Source organism: Podarcis raffonei, chromosome 10 (genome assembly GCF_027172205.1).
Source record: "Podarcis raffonei isolate rPodRaf1 chromosome 10, rPodRaf1.pri, whole genome shotgun sequence".
Classification (NCBI taxonomy): Eukaryota; Metazoa; Chordata; class Lepidosauria; order Squamata; family Lacertidae; genus Podarcis; species Podarcis raffonei.
In genome coordinates this window covers 73,042,869-73,060,054 of record NC_070611.1, presented here as the reverse complement: position 1 = coordinate 73,060,054, position 17,186 = coordinate 73,042,869, and the positions used below count along the sequence as shown (strand labels likewise).

Below are 17,186 nucleotides of genomic sequence, written 5' to 3'. Positions count from 1 at the left end.
ATTTGAAGAGGGCACTACAGCAAGCCCCAGCGCTTGGCATCCCAAATCCTGAGAAACCCTTTACTCTATTCATGGATGAGGACCAAGGGACAGCGAAAGGGGTTTTGTGCCAAAAATTGGGAAGCTGGCAACAGCCAGTGGCATACCTATCTGAGCGCCTGACGCCTACAGAACAAGGCTTACCGCCGTGCATGAGAGCAGTTGTGGCAGTAGCCACCCTACTGAACAAAGCAGACAAATTTACTTTTGGCCAAGACACCATTTGTGTGACCCCGCATGCAGCCCCAGCTCTGCTTGACATGAAGGGTACCTATTTTCTCTCCCAAGCGAAGATGAGAAAGTGCCAGATGTTACTGCTGCATCCGCGTTTGAAGTTTCAGGTCACCACCGCCCTCAACCCAGCTACCCTGTTGACAGTAGGAGAAGGTGAGGAGCAGATGCACGATTGCATTGAAGTAATGGATGAAGAATATTTTAGCAGGCCTGACCTCAAAGAGGAGGCAAACCCCCATTGGCCTTCATGGTTTGTGGATGGAAGCAGCTTTGTTAAGGCTGGACAGCGAAAAGCAGGCTATGCAGTGGTAGCCTTGGAAGACCAAGTGATCGAAGTGCAGCCACTCCCGCCTGGAACGTCGGCCCGGCTGGCATAAATAACAGCGCTCACCAGAGCCTTGTGCTTGGCAAAGGGACAAAGGATAAACATTTATACTGATTCCAAGTATGCATTTCTGACTTTACATGCCCATGGAGCCTTCTGGAAGGAAAGAGGTTTGCTTACCTCCAGAGGTAACCAGGTGCCTGTTATAGAAGATCATTCCCCGCTATGGACTACCTAGGTCAATAGGATCTGACAATGGACCAGCCTTTGTCCACTCAGTTTTGCAATAACCCCCCATGCTAGTCAAAATGTGCAGTTTGATAATTATGTGCAGTTATTCTCCCGAGATTTTCTCTTTTTTTTAACAGGTGGACCCAGGCCCACTGCTGTTGAAGTTCCTGACCTCACCCCTTGGGTCCACCACACTTAAGTGAAGAAGGCTATTTTAGATTGGACAGTTACACCAAATCCTGATGATCCTCTGAAGCTAACCATCTCCAGAAGAGCGCCAGACGACTGGACAAGTGGATGGGAGGGACGCCCGCGGGCAGCGTCCCCAACGTAGAGACTTTTTTTCCCCAGCAAAGTCTGAGGCACCGCCAGGACTTTTGATATTGGGGCCAGAACTCTTTGATATAGTCACTCCGTATGTCAGGCCTCTGCAAGGGTGGATATATATTCCTGTGGGTATATGTTAATATATGTAGAGGGAGAAGCCCCTTTCGGATACAGTATGTTGGGAAGAAATCATGAGAGTATTAAGCATCCACAAGGACAGGTGGGAAAATTGGTTAAGATAATAGGCTCCTCCTTAGAGAGGTGGGACACAACCTCCCAAGAAGCAAGGCAGCTGATAGAGCACGAGTATCAGTGGGCCCTTCAGCAATAAAATAGATATGTCCCAGATAATAATGTCAGCATTTCAGCCACCATTGATCACATGGAAACAATGATAGCCAGGAACCCGCTGAAAACTACAGGAGGTGATCTATGGGGTTGGTTATATTCCTGGCTGCCTCATGACAGTTGGCTCAGGCATATTGTGGTATTATTAGCAGGGCCGCTGTTAATCCTTCTGCTTCTTTGCCTCTGTATACCCTGCTTCGTGCAATGCTTACAAGGTGTGATGCAAAAAGAATCATGGCCCTTATTGCTCTTCCCCAGGATTATAAACCCGAGAGACCAGGACGAACCTAGGAGATAGGTTGTCCCAAAAGAAGAGGAGGGAATGAAGGGACAGGGAAGGTATTCCCTGTATTTTATATTTAAGTAAATTGCTCTGCTCTGATAAATTGTTTTCTAAAGTAAACTGCTCTGTTAAAATTGCATATTATCCTGCTTTGCTGAATTGGGAAGAGGCCCACTTCCTCTTTCTGCCGGCTAGCAGACAGCGAGCAGCGGCTTTGCAGAAAGGCCAGCTTCCTCTTTCTGCTGGCTAGCAGGGAAGCCCATTTCCTGTTTTTTCTCTCAGCTAAGTAGAAACTGCAGTACTCTTTGCACATGCTCTCTGATGCAGTAATGCAAGAGAAGAACACACGAACAAGGGAAGGAGGGGTGTTTAGATAGCCATATGCCATATAAGGAAGTAAGCTAAAACTTGCCAGCTGATTGGAGAAGGTTTTGGGGAAGCTTGGGGGAGGGAAGGGTGTTTTCAAGGTATAAGAAAGTTTGCAAATGTGAAATTGGGCGTAGCCAGTCTTTGGAGAGGACTCCACTGGCTGCCTCTGCGCAGATCTCAATAAATCTCTTTTCTCTGACCAAGAAGTCTCTGGAATTGTTTTTCCCCTCTGGCCACGGGGTTGGCGGACCGCTGGACCTCCGGGTACTGCTAATCTAAGGCTTCAATTGTATTATTATTTCTACAATTTTTTCACACACAGTTCCATGTTATTGTATTTCTTCCTTTGTTTTCGTCCGATATCAATAAACATTATATTTGTTGTTTTACAAGGATCATTCTATTTCTGCCAGGAGATATTTGTAATGCTTTTCCAAATACTCTTTAAAGATTTTCCATTCTTTCTGTAATTTCAGTTTTGGATAACCTCTAATTCTCCCTGTCATCATGGCCATCTGTAGATATTCTATCATTTGGACCTGCCACTTATTTATCGTAGGTGTTTTGTCACTTTTCCAGTTTCTTGCGATTAGGATCCTGGCTGCTACTGTTGTACACATAAAAAGTGGTCTAATTTCTTTTCTGATTTCTGGTGACATTATTCCCAGGAGGAAGGTTTCAGGTTTTTTTCTTAAATGAAAACTTAGGGTTTTTTAAATTCATTATAGATGTTATTCCAAAATTCTTTAATGGCTGTGCATTCCCACCACATGTGCATATATGACCCTATACCATCTTTACACCTCCAGCAAATTGCTGATCTGTTTTTATACATCTTTGCGAGTCTTGCTGGAGTCCAAAGCCTTGAAAAGGGTGGCAATGTTTTCCTTTTTTTATAATATTTTATTAATTTAAATGTTGTTGTTTTTTTGCTATTGGGATTGTAGTTCCATTTGTGTTTCACAAGCTGGTCTCTGACCGCAATCAATTTCATGTTCATGTTTCAATATTTTATTAATTTTCCAAAAATAACACCAAAACAATATCAAAACAAAATAAAAACAGATTGAATTCCCCCTAGTCCCTTCCTTGGTTCCATTATTCATCAACATACCGCATGCCCATGGTTAAATTTTAAAAAATCATTTGAATTGCCTGTTGCCCATTCATAACAAAATTGCACATAATCCTGAAACCCTGCTAATGTATTAAACTGTGTACAATGCTTCTGTATACTGTATATGCAATATTCCATTCTTCCTTAAATTCATTGCCAGTCACTTCCTCTCAATTTCATTGTCATTTTTGCCATTTTAGCATATTCCATTAATTTGACTCCATTAATCTTCTTTAGCTGGCACACCTTCTTCTTTCCAGTATTGTGCTAGCAATATTCGTGCGGCCGTAGTTGCAGACATAAATAAGTCCTTTTATAATCCTGGTGCATCCACTCCTATAATGCCTAGCAGGAAAGCTGTTGGATTTTTTAAACAAATGTTGTTTTAAACATCTTCTTCATTTCATTATAGATCATTTCCCAATACTTCTTTATGATTTTACAATCCCACCACATACGGGGAAAAAAATCAGTTATTTTACATTTCCAACACTTGCTTTCCTTAGTTTTGTACATTTTTGCTGATTTAACTGTAGATATCTATACATCATATTCATATAGGGTGACAATGTTTTCAACCCACCCCAAAGATGTTAAAATCAATAAAAATTATATATATATAAAAAGGAAAAAGCAGAGTAATAAATATAACAACAACAACTTATTTATTTATACCCAACAACAATTTATTTATTTATACCCAACAACAACAACAACAATTTATTTATTTATTTATACCCAACGACAACAGTTTGTTTGTTTATTTATACCCAACAACAACAACAACTTATTTATTTATACCCCACCCATCTGGCCGGCTTCCAACCAAAGATTAAAAATACATTAAAACGTCAAGACATTTAAAAACTGGAACCATAGATATCTGAGACCCTGGGGAATCAATAGAATCGGGGTCTGAATCCCACCCCCACCCCCCGCTGCCAGGCTGTGCCCCCCACCCACCCCCAGCTAGGCCTGACCCCACCCACCCACCCTGCTTTTAGGGGGCACCCTCTGCCACCCAGCAAGAGCCCAGATCTCCTGACCCCCCCCCCAACCCCTGCAAAGGGGTCCCTGAAGCCTCTTCCCGGACCCCCTCTTGCCCCACGGAGGCCCCAAGATGCCCCTGGAGCCCAGGCCCCCGGGGGCCAAGGTGGTCCCGGCCTCCAGCCTCCAGGCCAAGTCCCAGGTCTTGAGCGCCAAGTCCCGCTCGGCGGAGGTGAGGGCCACCCCAAAAGGACCGGCCTTCTGGAGCAAGTCTTCGCCCCAGCTGCGCCGGGAGCTGCCCAAGCCCCCCAGCCGGCCCTCCTGGGTCTCCTGGGCCCTGCAGAACAGGATCCCCGGCCCCCCAGGTGAGGGGCAGGTGGGGTGTGCACCTCAGCGTGGCAGCGGGCGACCCTGGCGACCAGGATCAGCCATGCATCCCCAAGGCCCTTGGGATTCCTCGCTTTTTATTTTGGGTTTGGGTGTTTTATTTCATTTACCGCCCCCCGAGATCTCTGGGGAACATGCAGATTGATTGATTGATTGATTGATTGATTGGTTGGTTGGTTGACTGATTGATTGATTGATTGATTGATTGATTGATATATACAGCGGTACTTTGGTTTACAACCATAATCCGTTACGGAGGTTCCTGCTCCCTTGAGATTCCCCGTTTTTGATTTTGGGTTTGGGTTTTTTATTTCACTTACCGCCCCCCGAGATCTCCGGGGAGCATGCAGATTAATTGATTGATTGATTGATTGATTGATATATACAGCGGTACTTTGGTTCACAACCATAATCCCTTCCGGAGGTCCGTTCGTAAACCAAAACAGGTTGTAACCCAAGGCACGCTTTCTCCACTGGCGCCTCCCCAAATAAATTTGTCGGTAATCCCCCCCAAAAATGGGTTGTAATAATAATTTTTAAAAGGTCAGAAACCGGGACATGCACTTCCGGGTTTGATATGTTTGTAATTCAAAATGTGTGCAAACCAAGACGTATGCAAACCAAGGTACCGCGGTATAAATTTTTATTTATTTTCCATTTCTTTTTTCTTTTTCCTTTCTCCTCCTGTATTTTAATCTTGTTTTTAAGTTGTATTCATTCAACTTGTTTTCATTATTGCTTGTTAGCCGCCCTGAGCCCAGCCTTGGCTGGGGAGGGCGGGGTATAAATAAAAATTATTATTATTATTATTATTATTATTATTATTATTATTATTAGACATCCACATCATCATTATCTGCTTTACCTCCCTGGCTCTTTGAAGCCTGGTTGAGGAAGGCTGATTTAAAGCCAGAGGTCTGGAACCGGCTGCCGTCTTTCGTCTACGGCTCCGACCCTGTACATCGTTTCTATCAGCAACTCTTTGTTAATTTTATTTATTTCGGTTGAGTTTAGCAGGTCCTCACACGGCTCCGTCCGAAGGCAGAATTCCTCCTGTTAAAATACCGGATTATACAGCTACCGTATTTTTCCGTCTATAAGACGCCCCCATGTATAAGAAGACCCCTATTTGGGGGGGACTCCGGTTTAAGAAAATGGGTGGAGATGGCCTCCGTGTATAAGATGCCCCCAAATTCTGGACAATATTTTTTAGGGGGGGAAACCTAGTATTATACATGGAAAAATATGGTAACTCTGCAAAACAGAAAGTAACAATAGCAGCGTCCCAGTGGGTGGGGATTTTAGGACGCTGTTCCCTGCACCCCATCCTGGCTTAATTCACCCACTACCTTTTATATATATATAAAACCAACAACATTATATTTATGTCTTTGTTTAGGTACTGCAGCGGGCTGGACTAGATGACCTGTGGGGTCCCCTTCCCATTCTGCCATTCTGAGATTCCAGGCCTTCCAAGTGTCCCTATTTTCCAGGGACAGTCCCAGATTTCGAAAATCCCTGTTTCTGATTTGATCCCCCTTTTCCTTAGGACGTTTCTATTTTTCATCAGAGAAATGTTGGAGGGTATGGAGATTTGTGACCCCCAAGCTGTCTGAAGGCACCCCTGTACATATAGGGAAGGTTTAAAATGTTTATTGTGTTTTCGTCTATGTTGGGAGCCTCCCAGAAAAAGTTGGAGCAACCCAGTCAGATGGGCGGGGTATAAATAGTAAAACTATTATTATTATTATTATTATTATTATTATTATTATTATTATTAAATAGGACGTCTCCGTTTCCATCGGAGAAACATTGAAGGGTATTCCCCCTCCTTTAAGAAACAAACTAAATAGTGGACGCTCGGGTTGCGAAGCGCATTTTAGTGGAAGCGCGTTTTAGCGCTTCTGTATATGCACAAACTGAGATTTAGCGCTTCTGCGCATGCGTAAGCGCCAAAACCCAGAAGTAGCCCCTTTCGGTACTTTCGGGTTCAGCACAGTGCTGTTGTAAACAAAAATCTGCCCTTTTTCCCCTTATGGGGTATCCAAGAGCCCATATAGAGTCCTTACATAGGTTCCCTATTGGTAGGAGAGAATAACAGAGGCCAACCAGAGAATATTGAGAAGCAAAGCAGCTAGTAAGCCTGATCTTTATTGATCTGTTGCAACAGGGTCCTCACTCACCACGCGCAGGAGGGAGGAGGAACCCAGAACAAAAGTGTGCCTGCCCTTATATAGACATTTTAAATTCCCTCCGTGGAGTCCAAGACCACCCCCAGAAACATCATACCTACATCACAGAAGGGGTGTAACCTAAGACCACCCCTCAGATACACCATACCTACATCACAAAGAAGGTGGTCTAAAACAGATATTTTGAATGTTGTTTTTTCTCCTGTCGTTGTTTATCTCCTGTCTGGCAGGTTAACTGTTAATGGTCACTTGATTGGATTGCCTGGGGAGCCTGGCTAGTCTTTTGTAATGATAAATACTTAGTTCCTGGGCCAAGTCACAGGCTCACACCCTATTCATATCTTAAATGTGCACTTAAGACAGGATTTGTGAGGGAGGTTTCCCACTTTGACCTTGCAGAGAAAACATTTGCTCAGTTTAGGAGTCAAAATGGTTCCAGGTCTTCCTGTGCTGATCTATGTACATGCTTGGTTGGTACACTTATGAACATTTAACATATATCTAAGACCTCAAAATTCCTATCACAGTGCGCAACCCGAAATCGCGCAACCCGAAGCGTCTGCAACCCGAGGTATGACACTATTGCATTTCTGTATTTGTTCCTGTACTGCAAGGGGTTGGACTAGATGGCCTCTGAGGGTCCCCTTCACACTCTGCAATTCTTCAGGGGCCTCGGCGTGCCAGGCAGGAAAGCAGAATGGGCGTGCTTCTAATGCTTCTCCTTTTCCCTCCGCAGATGTTTTGGGCATCTCCACCTGGTGGCAAATCTGGGCGCTGCTCTTGGTGGCTCTTTCCTTGGCCTTGTTCTGCACTCTGCTCATTTTGATTTACAATTGTGAGTACCGGGGTGGGGTGGGGCTTCGAAAGAGGCTTCTGACACCCCCAACCCGGGTCTCCCTTCCTCTGGGGCCTGCACGCTGCCCTAGAGCGGGCACCCGCTGCCCTGTTTGGGGTAGAAATAATCATAAAGGGGCTGGGCTGCATGATCCATGATGCAGCGCGTCGTTCTCTATCATTAACTGGCTCTGGGACTGCAGAACTCAAGGCCATTATTATTATTATTGTTAAGTTGTGGGTGAACATATCAGACGACACAGCGATTCTTCAAACAGCTCTTGTTCAGAGGCCAGAACAGAACTGAACTGAAGAGCTCAGTCAGCCTGCTTATATAGAGCTCCAGTACAACGTTACTGTAGCAACTTTCTAAAATTATCCAATCACTGAACGTCACTTTCGATCCTTCATTTGCATACAAACTATCCAATCACTGAACGTCACTTTCGATCCTTCATTTGCATAACTATCTACAGTATCCCCCTGCGGGCCCAGGGTGAGAACTTCAGTACATAACAATTATTATTATTATTATTATTATTATTATTATTATTATTATTATGCGGTCCCAGGGCAAGTTAACAAGACTGGCAGCCAGGAGAGCTTCAAGCACATACCTTTACGTCTGCACAAGGAAAGTGCTCTGTTGCCCCAGTGCTATAAATTTATTATTGTTGTTGCAGGAATTTATGTATAGGTTGGGGCAGCAGATATCATGCACATGCAGCCCACTACCAAAACCAGCACAATCGCTTTTGTGACTTTTGTGAGTTGTCCCCACAAAGCACTTCACCACATTCTTCCTATCTATTCAAAGGGCCTTTCCTGCACGATACCAAATGTAAGAATTCACTGATAAATGTCTCTGTGTACTGGCTCACTGGGGAATCTTCAGAAATTCATATAGACATGTGAGCTCAGCTCCTCAGCAGCCCCTCTGTCTGAGGGATAATCCCTGGCCTCCTGATACCTGAGTGCCAGACAGGTAGCAGAAATAACAAACCCAGATGAAGACAAAAGAGTGTGATTAACTTGGCTGGGAAACAGGGAAATGTAAATGTCTCTTTTGTTACACTTGATGGGTGTTTGGTGGAGGGCAAGGAGAACTGTGGGGCAGGGTCCAGGATGCTCAGATTCCTGCCACCAGACCTCCCCTTTCATGATGTAACCGTGATGTATTAGTGATGTAGTTTTGGGGGGGGGTGTAACATGGAGATTAGCAGCTAATAAAAGTTTGGATTCTCCTTTGTTTGGGGCTTCCATCTTGTTCCACCTTGTGGCAGGTGGGAGTCCTGTCGCGACAGTCTTCAATAAAGACCAAGCCTACTGGCTGCTGTTTTGCTCTGGTATTCCTGGCTGGTGTCCTTGTTTTTTGTTCAAGGGAGCCCTCGGATTTCTCCGTTAACATTGTTATTATTATTTTTTTTAAAAACAAAACACACAGAGAGAAATACGTTTTCATTTCAGACACCCACGTGGCGACAGAAATCATTGCCGAATCTAAACTGCTGCAGCGTTCAGAGAAGAGGCTGAAGATGGCCGTTCAGCAGCAAGCAGAAGGCAGAAGTGAGAGGAGCTCTTGATATTTTCTTCACCTGTTTATTAAAGCAATAGCAGCAATCATTATTGCAGGAGAGATGCAGCAGGGAAACCGGTGGGAATTGGTAAAATGGCAAAACCAATTAGTCTCTGGCAAATAAGCAGCCCTTGCTTCTCATCAATGAAGCTCTGTTGCTGAAATATACTCAGAGTCGAGAGTGGATTTCACTGTCTTTATTCAGCTCATAGTGGTGAGGAGGAATGGAAGTTCCCCCAGAATGTCTGCTTTATATACATTATTTTCACAATGGGCCCCACGTGATTGGCTAATTCCGGGATTCTCCTGTAGGCCAATCAGGTTGAGGATTCACTTCCACCTGGAGCTGGATTGGGTGGCTCCTGTGGACCAATCAGACTGCTGCATTCTGGATCCTATTGTTCTAGGACCAATTAGACTGCTGCTTTCTGGATCCAATTGTTCTCGGACCAATCAGACTGCTGCATTCTGGATCCTGTTGTTCTAGGACCAATCAGACTGCTGCATTCTGGATCCTGTTGTTCTAGGACCAATCAGGCTGCTGCTTTCTGGATCCAATTGTTCTCGGAGCAATCAGACTGCTGCATTCTGGATCCTGTTTTCTAGGACCAATCAGACTGCTGCATTCTGGATCCTGTTGTTCTAGGACCAATCAGACTACTGCATTCTGAATCCTATTGTTCTAGGACCAATCAGACTGCTGCATTCTGGATCCTATTCTTCTAGGACCAATCAGACTACTGCATTCTGAATCCTATTGTTCTAGGACCAATCAGACTGGTGCATTCTGAATCCTATTGTTCTAGGACCAATCAGACTGCTGCATTCTGGATCCTATTGTTCTAGGTCCAATCCGACTGCTGCATTCTGTTTTTTTTTAAAAGATATTTATTGAAGTTTTACAAAAAGAAGAAAATTACAAAGTAAAAAGAGAGCAGAAAAAAGAAGAGAAGAAAAAAAGAAAGTAAAAAAGTACAAAAAATACAAAAATACATAGAAAAAAAGATAAAAAATACAGAAAAAGTAGATAAAAAGTAGTTAAAAGCAAATCAATTTTTTATATCTTAAATTTCATTTGCTTATTTCCCTGACCTCCTCACACCTCCCTTTTTTGTATTCCCGTTCACATGATTAATTCAGCAAATCCTTACCCTCTTTCTTTTATCTTAACTCAATATCTCAACATATTATAACTTTATATTTTCATCCGTTATCAATCCATTTTTACATATTCTTATTAACCTTGTTGCTAAGGCCGCTTGACTGGTGTCATGTACCACCTGTATATCATTTTCATAATATTCTCTTTTAAGGCATTGCATGCCGTAAATTTCATACCTGTGGTCCACAACTGTTCCCAGTCAGCAAACATAATGTTATGTCCAACATCTTGTGCCCATTTAATCATAGCAGATTTAACCGTTTCATCTTGAGTATTCCATTTCAACAGCAAGTTATACATTCTTGAAAGTATCTTTGTTTTGGGATCTAACAGTTCTGTTTCCAGTTTTGATTTTTCCACCTGGAAGCCAATGTTTTTGTCCAGATTGTAAGCCTCCCTTATTTGATAATAGTGAAGCCAGTCTCGCACTTTATATCTTTTAATTTCTCAAAACTCTGCAATTTCAATTTGTCTCCTTCTTGTTCCAAACCGACTGCTGCATTCTGGATCCTATTGTTCTAGGACCAATCAGACTGCTGCATTTTGGATCCTCTTCAACTCAGTACATCACAGGTGCGCTTATGAGGAGTCCCTGGGTCTGGATCTGCGCCACCAGCCTCTGAATTCCCCAGCCAGGCTGCGGAGGAGCCAAGGTTTGCCGACCCTCCTGGCGCTGGTTTTCCTGACTCTTCTGGGGATATCCGAGGCCCAGCCCAATCCAGCTTGCTCCAGGGAGAATTTATGTCGCTCTGCAAAAATGCCACATCAATTGTGCTCTGCAAAGGGAAAAAATAATTCGACAATAAAGCAGTGGCGTGCGGTCAGGGGCCTGCGGGTACGAGGCTAGTTCCCTAAATGTTCCTGGTAAATTAGAGCACTGAAGTATTAAAACACGGCACCTCTTTTCCAAGGCCCGAGAAGATTTCTGTCCAGCTTAAGTGGGGAGGCACAATGCTCATGCCCAGTTTAGCTTATACGCTATAGCTCATGGGTAGGCAAACTAAGGCCTGGGGGCCGGATCCAGCCCAATTGCCTTCTCAGTCCAGCCCACTGATGGTCTGGGAATCAGCTTGTTTTTACATGAGTAGAATGTGTGCTTTTATTTAAAATTCACCTCTGGGTTATTTGTGGGTTATAGGAATTTGTTCACTTTTATTTTCAAAATATAGTCTGGCCCCCCGCAAGTTCTGAGGGACAGTGGACCGGCCACCTGCTGAAAAAGTTTGCTGACCCCTGCACGGTATAGCTTAAATGCTGGATTTTCGTATAAGCTAAACATGCTATAGCTTAGGGGCCCACTCTCTTGGGGCCCAACAAAAATTTAAAGGAAAATACAATAAAACCTACATACAGCAATAGTGCTTTGTGTTGTGTAGGCTCCTATGATGTAAGTCATGGGCCCCGCCTGCTCCCTAAAATATCGCTGCTTTGCTCCTTTCTATATATAGGGTGCCTACATTCTGCATGGACTGATTGCACGGCAACATGTGCAAATGGCTTGAGATACCTACTGGGTCCATCAATTACCATATAGCATATATTCCACACGAAAAACAGTGACAATTTGTTGTTGACAAAGGACAGCTGGACATATCAAGGGCCACATTATCTTCAAGAGCTTAGGGCCTCATCAAACCGAAATTCGGCCCTGCTCACGTCACCACCAATTGCCCTCGAAAGCTGGTGCCTCTGGCCCTAACAGTTCCCCTATGAAAAATTTCGCCGCTGCAATTCCGGGGTGCAAAAGGGGATTTCTTGATACCGACACTCTTGCCTGTCCTTCCAGCATCGCATATCCGGCTCTTCTGCAAAACGAATGTGGAAATCAGTGCAGTGAAAATATTTAACGCAGGGTTTTTGTGTGTGTGTTTCAAAAAATAAACGCAGCTGAACAGAGGCTGGATGCTGCCAGTTTCTGGAAACCGCAGGATTGGAGAGTGTTGCTCTCATGCTCGGATCCTGCTCGCGGATGTCCAGTAATGGGCACCTAGTTTGAGGCATTCTCAAAGTAAAGGAAGGATTGAACTCTGATTAATTAGAATACACACAGAGGCTTGAACCAGCAAGACTCTGGGAAGGGTGCGTATAATAACCTGTCTCCACCCTCCAGCCCAGGTCATTTTATTCACAAAAGAACTTTTTACAGAGTGTTCGTAAGAACCAATCAGATTTCTTCTGAGCATTTCAACAAACCCGCGTGGGGACAAAGTTAAACTACAAACACTAGTTAGGCATGCATACTTTGGGGGTAAATAAATGAAAACTACAAAGGAGTACATTCAGCAACCCCGGAGGTCATAAACAATCAATACACATGATAAGAAGGATGGCCAGGAGGACAGCGATCATTATCACCTTTTTGTGAGACCTGTTTCCTGGCCCTAAGATTAACATCCTAAGATTAAAATATCAGAAAAGCTACATCAAAGAAACTGCCCACTGTCTTTGATGACCCAGGAGCCTGCCTGTCTAAGTGTGTAGGTGACTTGTGAAGAAAGAGAAATGGAACAGGGATCCAGAGGTGTGGATTGATCAAGAATCATACCAAAATAGTTTAAACCCAGTCAACGCAATGCTTTCATTGTTGACACAGATGGCTTACTCTATATTTGTTATAATTCCTCATAGCAATCCCACCTGATCACTACACTAGTTGGCTGCTTGGAGAACAGATGGGCCCTTGGACCTAACCCAGCAAACTTTTTGTACCTTCTCCATCTCTGCTCAACCTCCGGAAATCCTCCGAAATATCTCTCTCCCGCCAACCCTTGTGCTTTATCTCCACAGCCCTGACATGCAGATCCTGCAAAAGGCACTGGATGCAATGGGGAGACAGCTGCTACCTGCATACCACTGAGCCCATGTCCTGGAAAGACTGCTTGAGCCACTGCAAGTCACTCAAAAGCGGCCTCTTGATCGGGAGCACCGAAGGAGAAATGGTGAAAGCTCTTTGGAGTTGGGGGTGCGGGGTTCCTGCTCTGGCACGGGGTAGGGGCATGTGTCTAGGGCAGAAATTGCATAAACCTCCACGATAGGTGTGCAGTTCTCACACGCAACCCTGACACTCCTTTCGGGCTCGTTGCACATTGGGACCTCATATACTGTCCTTGAAATTTCTTAAAAACATGGAAGTCCAAACTCCTGCAATGCAGGAATCTCAGCCAAAGCATCCCTGACAGATGGCTGTCCAACCTTTGCATAAAAACCTCCAAAGAAGGAGAGTCCACAACTTCCAGAGGGAGTCCACTCCACCGTCAAATGCTCCTTCCTACCAGGAAGTTCTTGATGTTGGAATCTCAATTTCAGTAATTTGAATCCATTGGTTCAGGTCTTACCCTCCGGAGAAGCAGGAAAGCAAGCTTGCTCCATTTTCCGTCTGGCAGCCCTCCAGATAATTATCCTGACACCTTTAAGTCTCCTCTTCTCCGGGCTAAACATCCCCAGCTCCCTCAACTGTTCCTCCTTTGGTGCTCAAAATAATAATAATAATAATAATAATAATAATAATAATAATAATAATAATAATTTTATTTCTATCCCGCCCTCCCCAGCTGAAGCCGGGCTCAGAGCGGCCAACAACAATAAAAGCAACACAGTTCACACAAAATCACAATCAATCAATTGAAATGCATTCTAAAATCAATTCATTCTAAAATCAAATCAAAATCAAATCAATGGCAACCATTGGGCTAGAGTTCTGTACCTTGGCCAAAGGCCTGGTGGAACAGCTCTGTCTTGCAGGCCCTGCGGAAAGATGTCAAGTCCCGCAGGGCCCTAGTCTCTTGGGACAGAGTGTTCCACCAGATCGGGGCCACAGCCGAAAAAGCTGTGAAAAGAGAAAATAGTTAAGCCTCCTGCCAGATATTGATACGCAGGGATTTGTACATCCATCTTTCTGCTAATCAGTTGTTCAGCCAGGCTTTTCAGTGCCTTTCCCCATTACTTTCCTAACTGCAAAAAGTCTGGGTTTTTGTTAGTGTTATGCTAGAGTGACAGATCGCTTTACTTGTGCAAACCTGAGTTTCCTGGTGTGCACTTGCATGCTCTTAAGCATATCTGGCGCGTGGTGCAAAGATCCCTCTGGCGCCACCCCACCCCCCGTTTCCCAGTGTTGCCGACCTTTTTTAGGGAGGATGGCGCTGCCGGCGACGTGCCCAGCTTTGCGGGGCTGGAGGAGGCGGGCAGCGGCTGGAGGGGAGCTCCTCTGGTGGGGAAGAGGCGGAGGCTTGAAGTGACAGCTCCTGGCTCAGCTGACCACCTCGTGCCATGGTGGCCACGGCAAGTGGAGACTGCGGGTGCTGCGCTGCTTTGGCGTGGCATGGTGGAGGCAGGCGAGGGCAGCGAGCTGATGCCAGGAGGGGCCGCATCCAGCCACTTCCCTGGCGCCCTCCAGAACTTGGCGCCCTGGCGCCCTGCGCCACTAGCCTCTATGGGTAAGACGGCCCTGCATGCTCCCTGCAAAATTCTGGCAGCCCTGCATGATGCGCCCCGCATGATGGGCCTTGGGGGTTCCTTCTCCCACAGGAATTCCTGCTGTCGGAGACGGTGGACTGGTTCACGATGCACAACAACCGGCTCCGAGGTGGAAGCTACTGGATCGGCCTGATGTACAACACGTCCGACAGAATCTGGAAGTGGGCCGACGGGGCAAACCTGCACATCAGGATGTGAGTCTCCTCCTTGTTCTGCACGAGAAGCAAGGGTGTTTGATGTATAATGGTTTTGCCTACATATAATATTGATTTAATAATAATGATGAAAAGACTGTGTCCTGTCCTTTGAGCGCAGGGCATAGCTGCATTGGCCAAGGGTCTCTCTGGTGATTTCTTACAACAGTACAGTCAAACCTCAGTTCTCGAACGGCTCCATTTTCGAATGTTTTGGTTCCCGAACGCCAGAAACCCAGAAGTAAATGCTCCGGTTTCCGAACCTTTTTCGAAACCCGAACATCCGACGCAGCTTCCGGTCAAGTGCAGGACGTTATTGCAACCAATCAGAAACCGCGCCTCGGTTGTCGTACGTTTCGGAAGTCAAACGGTCTTCCGGAACGGATTACGCTCGACAACCGAGGTTCGACTGAACGCACTATATACAGTGGTACCTCGGGTTAAGTACTTAATTCGTTGCGGAGGTCCGTTCTTAACCTGAAACTGTTCTTAAAATGAAGCACCACTTTAGCTAATGGGGCCTCCCACTGCCACCGCGCCATCAGAGCACAATTTCTGTTCTCATCCTGAAGCAAAGTTCTTAACCCGAGGTAATATTTCTGGGTTAGGGGAATCTGTAACCTGAAGCGTATGTAACCCGAGGTACCACTGTATTTAGAAGAAACTCATTCAAAAGAGGCGATACATCAATATTCAAAGCCAAGACATAAACAGGGGGTGAAAAAAAATATAATGGAAAAACAGTGAAAGGCAAAATCATAATTGGGTGGAATTTGCCACCCGTGAGACTGTGTCCTTAAATAAGCTAATAAGAAACACACGACCTTCCAGACAGTTGTGTAGCCCAAAATTTCCGCTTCCCCTCTGAGAACCCAGAGTTGGTGGGTCCGTTTCTCTGGTTATGAATAAAGCTTTTTAAAACCAGCCTGTAACAGCGGATGCAGAAGCTGCAACTAGGCAGGCAAAGGTAAAGGGACCCCTGACCATTAGGTCCAGTCGTGGCCGACTCTGGGGTTGTGGCACTCATCTTGCTTTACTGGCCCAGGGAGCCGGCGTACAGCTTCTGGGTCATGTGGCCAGCATGACTAAGCCGCTTCTGGCGAGCCAGAGCAGCGCACAGAAACGCTGTTTATCTCCCCACTGGAGCGGTACCTATTTATCTACTTGCACTTTGACGTGCTTTCGAACTGCTAGGTTGGCAGGAGCTGGGACCGAGCAATGGGAGCTCACCCCGTTGCGGGGGTTCGAACCTCCGACCTTTGGATCGGCAAGCCCAAGAGGCTCAGTGGTTTAGACCACAGCGCCACCCGCGTCCTGGTAACTAGGCAAGTAGCTGTTAGCAAATGTTTTAGTAGTAGCGCCTTGCTGTGCGAATTGCAGTTATCTCCCACAATCTCTGCTTGCAGCAGATTCTTCCCGCTGGCTATGGCAGCCCGCTTCCCCAATCTCAGGAATTGCGTTAAAAAATAAAATAGGCTAAGCTTCCTTATCCCTAACAGGTCTGGAGGCTGGCAGCACGTCTCCGCCATGGTGGACATCTGCGTCACCTTCAGCCAAGGTGATTCGTCCATCTTTGAATGCAACAGCAAGCACCAGTGTCTGTGCAAGAAGTCAGTGGAATGAAGCAGGCAGCAATCCCGGGTCCAGGCGCCCCGCTCTAGAGGCCCTCACGAAAACAGCATCCACGGACATCTCTCGTCAAGGGGCGCATCTTACCCTACGAAGGCGCATGGTGTGGGCCTCGTCTTCCGGCCACTGTCTCTGCCAGGGCCACAAGCTGCTCTCTCTGCAATGGTCGGAGAAGTCATCCACCGCCGCTAGTGAGCTTCTACCTCTGCCCCTTAAGACTTGTGTTTTCGCTTCGGCCTTTGGAGGCATGCTGGGCGAGATCTGCCGAAATGCAAACTCCCCGTCTGCCGCTGAAATCCAGTTGCAGCCGTTCTTTTTTACTGTTTGACCGGCCGTGCATCAGCTTGGCCGTTGGTTTGTTGATGTTTTCGTTGCCGTTCTCATGTGCTTATGGTAAACCGCTCTGTGATCCTGGCAGATGGGAGGGTGATCTGGAAGAATAAGTCAATAGATGTTAAAAATAAATGTGTATTATACTA

At 45.6% G+C, this 17,186-nt stretch overlaps 2 protein-coding genes across 2 annotated transcripts in view; one reads left to right on the top strand and one right to left on the bottom strand.

Annotated features, from left to right (window-relative positions):
* The window catches only part of LOC128421657 (C-type lectin domain family 1 member A-like), a 25,818-nt gene extending 20,144 nt beyond the window's left edge, over window positions 1-5,674 (bottom strand). The window contains exon 1 of the mRNA XM_053404690.1: window positions 5,513-5,674. The gene's annotated coding sequence lies outside the window, so the exon portion shown is untranslated. The remainder of the gene's footprint in view (window positions 1-5,512) is intronic.
* LOC128421656 (C-type lectin domain family 1 member B-like) lies at window positions 4,305-17,186 on the top strand. Its single transcript, XM_053404689.1, has 6 exons — window positions 4,305-4,625; window positions 7,576-7,674; window positions 9,141-9,239; window positions 13,199-13,350; window positions 14,936-15,078; window positions 16,578-17,186. The coding sequence occupies exons 1-6, from the start codon at window positions 4,394-4,396 to the stop codon at window positions 16,699-16,701; spliced, it is 849 nt and encodes a 282-aa protein (XP_053260664.1). The 5' UTR covers window positions 4,305-4,393; the 3' UTR covers window positions 16,702-17,186.